The sequence below is a fragment of the Puma concolor genome, chromosome A3 (assembly GCF_028749965.1).
Source record: "Puma concolor isolate L17-30 chromosome A3, mPumCon1.1.hap2, whole genome shotgun sequence".
Taxonomy (NCBI): Eukaryota; Metazoa; Chordata; class Mammalia; order Carnivora; family Felidae; genus Puma; species Puma concolor.
In genome coordinates, this window is record NC_141669.1 from 113,628,995 (window position 1) to 113,639,153 (window position 10,159).

The 10,159-nt window shown below is 43.0% G+C and overlaps 1 protein-coding gene and 1 long non-coding RNA gene across 2 annotated transcripts in view; one reads left to right on the forward strand and one right to left on the reverse strand.

Annotated features, from left to right (window-relative positions):
• CSNK2A1 (casein kinase 2 alpha 1) overlaps positions 1-3,624 on the forward strand; it is a 54,746-nt gene extending 51,122 nt beyond the window's left edge. The window contains exons 12-13 of the mRNA XM_025931924.2: positions 168-254; positions 2,237-3,624. Of these exons, the coding sequence (XP_025787709.1) occupies positions 168-254; positions 2,237-2,352 (203 nt within the window). The 3' untranslated portion in view covers positions 2,353-3,624. The remainder of the gene's footprint in view (positions 1-167; positions 255-2,236) is intronic.
• Positions 3,625-5,010: 1,386 nt separating this feature from the next.
• On the reverse strand, positions 5,011-8,319 carry LOC147582692 (uncharacterized). The gene is made up of 2 exons (XR_015249424.1): positions 6,646-8,319; positions 5,011-5,871 (listed from the first exon to the last, which is right to left on the reverse strand). It is a non-coding gene; the product is annotated as an uncharacterized LOC147582692 (long non-coding RNA).
• Positions 8,320-10,159: the final 1,840 nt, after the last annotated feature.

Consider the following 10,159-nt stretch of genomic DNA (forward strand, 5'->3'; position numbering starts at 1 on the left):
TCATGTTAGTTGTTTAATTCATGGTGAAGGTTCTTGCCACTTTATGTTCTTCTGGGAATAACATAGACTATAAATAAAATACATACAGAGAATGAGGATGGCTGCTTTAAGGCCCCAGACCATTACCTTCAAGTGTGACAGAACTTAACCCTTTTTGTTTTCTCTAGATACTGTTGTGAAGGACCAGGCTCGAATGGGCTCATCTAGCATGCCGGGGGGCAGTACGCCTGTCAGCAGCGCCAATATGATGTCAGGTCAGTTCTCTGCTAACTTTCTGGGGGGGGGGGGGGGGGGGAGTAGAAATCAGTTATTTTTAGTTTTGCTCCCTCTTTGTGGCCTGATTTCTTATGGCCCTTCTCTTTTCTATAATGTTTATCTTCTTCTTGACAGTACTGACCTGTGTGGTCTCCTCACCAGGCTTCCAAATGCTTTTTTGACACCTGGTTATGTTAGTGACACTGCCTTGAGTAGGGTATCAACAGTCGCTTCTAGGCCAGAGTCCCAAAAATTTCTCACGGAGAGGCTTGAAAGTCCCAGTAAACTATGAAAAGTCAAAGGAGATCTTTGTCTCACAGTTTAGAGTGACGGTAGTTGCATGATTCCCAGAAACAAGATTAAGAAATTGAGGGTGGGGGTAAGGGTGTATAGATCTGTATGTGTACAAGGATGCTTCTCCAGTTTTCTCCCAGAGCATCTGTCATGTGCCTAGCAAATTGTAAAGGTTTGTATGAAATGATTTTTCATTATTGTTGAGTCTTCTTGATTGAAAGCAAGTTTGTGTGTAGAATACACACTTTTGTAAAAGAAACAATAGACTTATCCCCTGAGAATTCGACATGTAGGTAACATCCATATGGGTGTACTTGTAGTCAGGACATTTAGTCAGACACCCTCAAAGAACTGTTGTCACAATTCTTTTTTTAAAGAACTAGCTACCTTTTAGAACTCAAGGTATCTTGAGGTATCCTCAAGGTATCTTGCCTATGGGCAAAATGATATATATCCAAATCCAAGGCTGCTGATTGTAGCCTTATTTGTAAGAGCAAAACATTCCAGCTTTCAGTAGGGAACTAATAAAATGAATTATGGGATATCCATTCAGTGGAAAGCTATATGACCAGAGAAAAGAATAAATGTTTCATGTTCTTTTTTACCTCTAATTCCAAAATAGTCATGTGGAATAAAAACAAGATTCAGCACCATGTCCAAGGCCAGGAGTGGCAAGAATACATAATCACATTTTTATATGTGATTTTTATATGCACATTCTTACATAATTATATTCATATATATGCATAAAATATTTCTGGAAGGATGCACCCCAAAAATGGTACCATAAGTTGGCCAAGCAAAAGGGTAAGAGAAATTTTTCACTGCATACTCTTCTGCACTTTTGGTATTTTGAACCATGAGAATTTATTACCCGTTCTAGAAGTGTATCTGTAACAATTTGAAAATTAACTGGATGGTTGAGGAAGGCAATCTAACTGGTAATTCTGGTCATTAGATGAGTAGAAGAAACCAAATAAATTCTAAAACACCATTTTAGCATTTCCCCACCGAAAATGACTTTTGGTAATTTGGAAAGCTGCCAGCTAACTAGGCGTCATGATGTAAGAACACGTGAGCTTTGGCTCTAGCCTCGCGCTGTTCAGTAGAGCCGAGACTAGCCACATGTGGCTATTTAGATTAGTTAAAATTGAATACAGTTTAAAACACAGCTCCTTAGTTGCACTAGCCAGATTGCAAGTTCTCATTAGCCACTTGTGGCTAGTGACTACCATATTCACAGAGGTTACAGAGCAGAAAGTTTGGTTGGAAAGCGCTGCCCTGGAGACAGGCCTCAGTTTTCAATTCAAGGATAGTTGCCACTTACCAGCTGTGTACTTTGTACAAACTGCTTAAACTCCCCCAGCTAAGATTTCTTTACCTGTCTCTTCAATTGACTTAGAAGTTAATTGTAACTTGAAATTAGATTTAATTTGTAAAAATCTGGCTGTGTAGAGGCCTTCAGAAAAAAAAAAGAATTACTGGGGCACTTGGCTGGCTCGGTCAGAAGAACATGTGACTCTTGATCTCCGGGTCATAAGTTCAAGCCTCATGTTGGGTGTAGAGATTACTTAAAAAAGGGAAAAAGAGAATAACTGTTGTCACTCTTGAAACAGGTACTGTGAAAAACCGGTGACTAAGATTTCCATGGTTGGTGTCTGGCTCATTGTTAGCTGTTTTCTTTTAGGGATTTCTTCAGTGCCAACCCCTTCACCCCTTGGACCTCTGGCAGGCTCACCAGTGATTGCTGCTGCCAACCCCCTTGGGATGCCTGTTCCAGCTGCCGCTGGCGCTCAGCAGTAACGGCCCCTTCTGTCTCCTGATGCCTAAGCAGAGGTGGGGGAGTCGACGCTCTCCTTGATGCAGCTTGCGCCTGGCGGGGAGGGGTGAAATACTTCAGAAGCACCGTGTCTGAACCGTTGCTTGTGGATTTATAGTAGTTCAGTCATAAAAAAAAAAAATTATAATAGGCTGATTTTCTTTTTTTTTCCTTTTTTTTTTCCTTTTCTTTTTTTTTTTAACTCGAACTTTTCATAACTCAGGGGATTCCCTGAAAAATTACCTGCAGGTGGAATATTTCACGGACAAAATTTTTCCCCCCTTTTAAATTTAATTTCTCATCACTAAAGAACAAAGATGAACCAGCCTCAATCCCGGCTGCTGCATTTGGGTGGAGATCTCTTCCCATGTCCATCATTGCTCCCCCACCATCCCACACTTTGGGGGATTTATATCTCATGCTCTTCTCCAGAGATTATAAAAATGTAGCTTCTTCAAGGGAGGTGGGAAGGAAGAAGGAAGGGAGGACCCAACCTACAAGAGCGTTGTGCTGCTGGTCACTTTTATCACTTTACTCCAAGTGCTTCAGTGGGGTTGTCATGGTGAATCTAGTGGAAATATGTCTTAGTTTCATTGAGATGCTGAATATCACCTACCCAAAGTGCAGACAGGTCCTGAAAACTTCAATCTGAATCATGTCTTATTAACCGAGCCCTAAATCCAACTCACTTAGACTTCTAGTTTCAGTTTAGTTTAAAATGTTAATACCTTCCCTCCCAGTCTCCTTACCTTGGTCCTCTCCGCCTTCATCTCCCCACATGCTCTGTAGCTGGTGGGAGGGGGAGGCAAAATCTTTTCCAGTTTTCTTTGACTTGGCCATTTTGAATTCAGTTAGTTACTGGGCTTAACTTATTGCTTTTTGCAAAAGAAACAAACATTGTCTATATAGGTTTCATGCTAGCAACTCTTTCAGAGCTAATGGAAGATGTGGCCACACGGAGTTTCATTTTAAGCTTCCTGCCTTCTTTTCTTCCTTTCTTCCCCTTCCTTCACATGCCATCCAGTGAGAAGACCTGCCCCTCAGTCTTGTAAATGTATCTGAGAGGTAGGAGCAGAGCCACTATCTCCAGTGAAACTGAAATGGTAGACCTGTAATTGTGGGAAAACTATAAACTCTCTTGTTACAGCCCTGCCACCCCTTGCTGTGTGTATATATATAATACTTTGTCCTTCACATGTGAAAGATCCAGTGTTGGAATTCTTTGGTGTAAATAAACGTTTGGTTTTATTTATCAAGGTTAGATTTAAGTTCCCTGTGTAAAGGTCTCGCTGGGTGGGTGTCTCACGTTCACATCTGAGGGGCCTGCAGCCCTGTACCGTGGAGGCTTCCCAAGGCCCCCATTTTTATACACCCCTCATTGGACCCATGGTACCGGGCAGGGCAGAGAGGCCTTAAAAAAGCACCACAAGCCAAAGCGTCTCTGGGGATTAAGGATCCTTTGCCATAAAACTCATTTTGTGTCTCAGCAGTGCAGGGATTGGGGATGGAAAAGTCGCCAGTTTTTGTGTGTTTGTGTGTGTGTAAAGTGGATTTTCCACTGTAATCCAACCACCTAAGTTTATCAGGTGCTTCACTGAGGAAGCCTAGTTTTTTAAGCACAATAGCAAAACCATCAGCTCTGTATTTTCTCCTATTCTTTCATTACAGTAGCTGCTTGTGGGAACTAGGAAAAATTCTTCCAACATATTTTAAGGCCTAAAGTCTTAGTTCCCCTTTCTCCTACCTTTATAGATCATAAGCCTTTCTCGCCTGGGCGCCATAGACAAACATAATTGTTTCAGGAGTTGAATTTAATGAACTTATCTAACTTTATAACCCATCTTGGCTCTAGTAACTTTATCAAGGTGGTGGCTTTCGTGAATATAATGGTAAACTTTAGAGGAAGCTAAAGCCTCCTTTTATAATGCTTCTCGACCATAGGGAAAACATTCTGACAGTGTGGCAGGGTGATTTTCTTTCTTGTGGCCACTTACAGTGGATATTTATTGTTCTTGACCCTTTTATGCCCTAGAATGCTGTGGGGGTTACCATGTGGAATTTGTGCAGAAGCTAAAAGCACCGGATGTGCCAGAGATGCAATTTGTGATTACGTTTGCACTGGATTGTGATTTGAACAGGACACTTACGACTAATGAATTCTTTCTTTTGAGGTGGGGAGGAGGGTTGTAAATCGAGACTTCACATCCCACCCTTGTAGCTCAGAGAATCTAGTTGTGGCTGAGGCTGATGTGGGGAGCTGCAGACAGCTGGACCTCCTAACACGCATCAGGCCTTGCAAGAGACGGAAGGTGAATGCAGAGGACTCTGAAATGCCACCCAAGAGCCTTTTGAAATAAATAGAAGTTTTTAAAATGCTACTTAAGGAGTCACTGCAGAAGCATGAAAAAAAAGAAGACCCAGTTGGGCGGGTGGGTGGGGGGCAAGGGTTTACAGAGTAACAACTTCTGTGTTGTTGTAAATTACCTCATCTGTATACCTTGTACTGGGACACTTTATTTCTCAGCGCTGCCTGTGTCTGCAGTGACTAGATGGCAGGAAACGCAATGCCAGTATAAGACAGTTGTGTTGGCAATTACTCTGAAAGGTTTTTTAAGTAATTTTTAACTTTGTTTGAAGTGCCCCCCTCTTTTTTTTTTTTTTTTTTTTTTTTAAGTTTGAAGTCAGAAGCTCCCCCTCGTCCCCTTGATTTATTGGTTGTAATTGTATTGTAATTGGTATAACTAAAACATAACTGTGCTGGGAAGAAGTTGTGCCATGAAGGTCTTTAATTTTTTTTTTAAATAAAAACATTTAAACATGAAATGTCCCTGCAGCCTGAGCAATATGCTTCTCAAAAACCGACACCGTCTGTGTTAGATGGCTTAGGTCTCGTGTGTTTTGAATTTAATACTGGGTTGATGGAGATGTGAAATGGGATGGATTAAGATTGGTTGAGGAGCACTGAAGTCTGGAAGTTTTTGACATCAAGATTCAGTAAAGAGGGCGTGATGTTGTTGCTAAACAGGACTGGTTTCATTCTTGCCCTTGTCACATACTTGGCCACTTGGCAAGTTACTTAACTTCTGAATCTGTTTCATCATCTATGAAATGGGGCCACTGCTGCCTTGGGATTGAATGAGAGTAAATGTCAAGTATCTGGCACCTGTTACACCCTTGATAAACCTAGTTTCCCTGGCCCCCTGGTATGGAGGATTGGTCCTTGGTCCTGACCTTGCAAGTGACTCACAGTACTGTCCATCCTTGGGACCTCCCGGGACCTCTGTGTGTTCAGTCAGGGTGAGGTTGGGTGAGGTGTCTTCAGAGTTCCTTTTCAGCTCTAACACTGATTTTAGAAGGTTTGAGTGATGTTTTAAATAAAAATGTCCATGGAGACAGCTTGTTCATTAGCAGAAAAGATCGGTGTTGAGTGAATGGCAGTAAGCCCTGTGGAAGGTCGGCCTTGGAGATACCTTAGCCCTGGAGGCAACTTGCAGTCTTGGGGCCTGGAATGAAGATGTTTCTGGTGAGCTTACAGGAACATATTTGGCAGCTTAAGCAGAAACTACTCAAAGGGCTGGTAAAAGAGGTGAAATTTAGTTGACTTGCTTACCACTGCCCAATGAGTAAATTCTGTAAGATTATATATTTGAATTGCCATTCGATCTTTCTCATTTAACCACAACTTTAAAAAATTGAAATCAGAGGAAGTGCTGTTATCCCAAACTTCTAGTTTCCTTTAAATGTTCACTGCATACTATTTTATGACATCCACATGTCATTAATATTGGGCGTTGAAACGTGTGGTTTAGGTGAAAGGAACTATTGTGTAATACCTTGTATCTGAAATGTCTAACTTTCATGAACTTTATTTTATTTCCCCGAACTTCATTTCATGAATTTATTTCCATTTTATACAGGAGACAGGAAGACTAAATTGCTGGAGTGGGCCCGTTAGAGACAGAGCAATCTAGTTTTTAAAATTGTCTTCAGAGTATGGCTAATTACCATAGTCCTAAAATAGTTGAGAAAACTGGAGATTGGTTGACAGACTGGGGGATTTTAATTTCCTCTCAGTCTTTAAATTTCATCTTGCCTCACCTGTTGTCAAGTGTGGTTATAATTAGAACTGACCGTTGGACATCTCTTGGAAAAATCTAGCTGTTCACCACTGCCTGCAGATTCCCACCAGCAGATTCTCTCCCAAGATTAGGGTTGGGTTGGGTGATTGTGCAGTCACCAGTCCTCGCCTACCCCCCCTGCTGGTAATCCCCTCCTACCTTGTGCCGAAGCGATAGGGACTGTGGCTGATGGTCCCTGGTGACATGCTTGTTAGAGAGACTGTCTCCCCGGGGCCTTTTCCTGCTTAAGGAAAAAGTTAGTAACCAGAAGACTTTGAAGTAAAGAAGTCCCCGGTTCCCTCCTCAAAAAAAAGGTGTCTAAAAACCTTGATCTGAGCAGATGTTCCACCCTATCTCAAGTGCCCTCAGCCTGCTTCCCCCACTGCCATAACTATCCCCTTGCCCTTCTGCCTGGTTACACCTGAACGTTGATTGTATTGTTGTCTCTCTCGGCCTACACATAAACTCCCGCTGACCTTGTAGGTCTTACTAATCTGTGTATCCTCATAAAAACTTTTCAGAAAGTATGCCAATATCCCTGAGGATGGAAGAGGATTGAATAGAGTAGCACAAGGAAAATGCTTAGCACCATACCAGGCTCATAATAGATGCTCAGTAAATGGTAATTCCATCCTCGGCTCCCACTTCCACCTTCCCACACACATGCACACATTCCACCACACGTGTGTGCACGCGCACACACAGTAAGTAATGAAAGTACTACTGCATAAAGGGCATCTCAGATCAGAAGAATCTGGCCCTTAGGTTTGCAGCTGTAATTATAAGCCACAGGCCAGACTGAACTAACGTGACAAGAAAATGTTTATTTAATGAGGCCTTGGTGAAATCGTAAGTGGCTGAAGACTAAGCAGTGATCCTTACCAATTTAGTAGACTTGGGTGCTAAGAGAGTCCTGCTTTCCACCATTGTATATAGTAATAGGAAATTCAGGCTGTTCTCTGGGTAAAATAGATGTATAGTGGGTGTCACAAGATAGTCTGGCTCTGGAATCAATCTTCACGTATTCAAGTACTTTCTAGATTTTATACCTTACTATGGTGCTGTGCTAAATGTCAGAGAAATAACCTAGTAGAACTTAAGTGTCCTGGTTCTAAACAGAGTTCTGTCTGGGTGTATGGTTTGGGGTCAGTTAGTTAAATCTCTGAATCTTCACAAGTGATTTAAATTACCGTATAACACTTTGGACCTGTGCCAGTTACAAAGAAGCTGTAACACACCCGTGAGCCTACCGTTCAGGTTAGGTCTGCATTACCAATACAGATGAAGCCCCCTTTGCCCTTTATTTCCTGATCGTATCCTCCTCTCTTCCCCTCTGCCCCAGAAGTCCTAACGTTTTCTGCATCTGTAAAATTGAGGTCTAAATACCTGCTTCATAGGGTGGCGGTTCAGACTCAACAGTCAGTGCTTGGAAAGTGCCTGGCACACGCTGCAGGCGGACTCAATGCTCCTTTCCACTCTGAATTGTACAGTTGTGCAGATTCGTATGCAGAAAGACAACGTCACATGTATAGGGAGGCCATAGATTTGTGCATTCATCCCTACAGTTTCACAGTAGATGATTGTAAAGTGTCTTCTTTAAGGAAAAAAAAAAAAAAAAATCCAGGGCGCCTGGGTGGCTCAGTCGGTTAAGTGTCAGACTTCAGCTCAGGTCGTGATCTCATGGCTTGTGGGTTCGGGCCCCACGTCGGGCTCTGTGCTGACAGCTCAGAGCCTGGAGCCTGCTTCGGATTCTGTGTCTCCCTCTCTCTCTACCCTTCCCCTGTTCATGCTCGCTCGCTCTCTCTCTCAAAATAAAATAAACATTAAAAAAAAAATCCAGGGGCGCCTGGGTGGCACAGTCGGTTAAGCGTCCGACTTCAGCCAGGTCACGATCTCGCGGTCCGTGAGTTCGAGCCCCGCATCAGGCTCTGGGCTGATGGCTCAGAGCCTGGAGCCTGTTTCCGATTCTGTGTCTCCCTCTCTCTCTGCCCCTCCCCCGTTCATGCTCTGTCTCTCTCTGTCCCAAAAATAAATAAACGTTTGAAAAAAAAAAATTAAAAAAAAAAAATCCATGCATTAAACGTGACAGATTTTTAACAATGTAAGTCGTTTCTAATTAGCATGTAGGCCAGCATTACCTTGTCTGCGCCCACCCCATCTCACTCATTTCCCTCTAAGACTATCATTCTGTCGTCTTTGAATTTTTAATTAATCTTCTGAAAGCTAAATAATCTTGCAGTATAGCAAATTTCAGTGTGGGTTTGCCTCCCTGTGGCCATGATAATCACCAGGGATTCTTCGTGGTCTCGCTATAATGTCTCCAGATGGGAGTTTATAAAATGGCCAATCCATTTCTTGGAGAAGTTCCTGAGGGGATTGGGTATTTCTGAGTCAACTTCATTCTTGCATCACCCGCTTTGACGGAGTTTTCTTGCCTTCTCTAATGAGAAAAAGGAAAAGCAGCAGCAGCTGGTAAATGATTTCCTGGTCTCACCCTGTGAGTCAGTCTCAGCTACAGATTTGTAGACGTCCCCAGAAAGGGAGTACCTTGCTTCTTTCTGTATGAACAGTTCTGGGAACCCCACGGTGAATTTCCTACAAAGAAGCTTACATACCCACAGCTCTCCACACTCTGACAAATACTTTCTTCCGTTCCCTGCTCACCCACTCAGCTCCGTCCCCCTCAGCCCCGTGTCCTTTATACATTCACCTGATTGACTGGTCTTTCCAGACGTCATGTGTTTATATGAGAGGCCCTTCAGCAAACATTAGTTGGTGTTCATGAACCTGGCCCTGTGCTAAACAGTGGAGATTGAAAGAGATGAGACATAAGCCCAAGGGGAAATGTGTTCTTGTCAAACAGAAAAGTGGGAAACAAAACTGTGCAAATGGGGCACCTGTACTCAAAAGAAAATGTTTCCAGGAAAAATCACATTGCCAATCAACATAGTAGACCCAGCTAACTGCCTCCTGTTCTAAATACATGAAGATGCTGACTAAAATAACACTTTACTTTCAAGTACATAGCCAATTTCAAAGAAAGAAATGGAAATTCCCAGGTGGCAGAAGGGAAGACCATTCATTCTGAAGGTAAGTGGATATTGGAAGTCACAGTGACCCCCAAGACCCCAGGCATGGAGACAGATGGGCCACAGAGGCTAGGGGGTAGGGTTTGAATGCCCCCAGGGAGATAGGAGACAGCCTCAGGGCCTTTCAAGGTAGAAACTGAAACAGACTGCCCCTAAAAAATGATTGGAAGAAAATAAAATACTAGCTGTAGTCGCCTCTGGGAGGTGAGGTTCAGATAAATGTCAGAAAAACTCAATCTGCAGAAAGGAATCCTGAGCACTTGGGGCAGAGAGAACAGTCAAGGAAGCCTTCCCAGAGGTAGGGCTGCTGGAGCTGGTTAGGAAAGAGGCTCAGCCTGAGCAAGTTTGAGCTACCACGGCCTGCACCTGGGATCAGACCCCATGTCTCCCGGCCCAGTTCTTCCTGGACTGCCTTTCCATAGCTGCACTGCCAAGAATCTCTGTCCAGGTTTCTAGCCAGTCATTATAAACTCTTTCTTTCTCTCTTTTGCTCTCTGTTCCTTTCACCAAAAACACTAACTCTTCACACAGATCTCTAGGTCAACTATAACTATAGTTCAGCTGATCTAAACTGGATTCAGCCA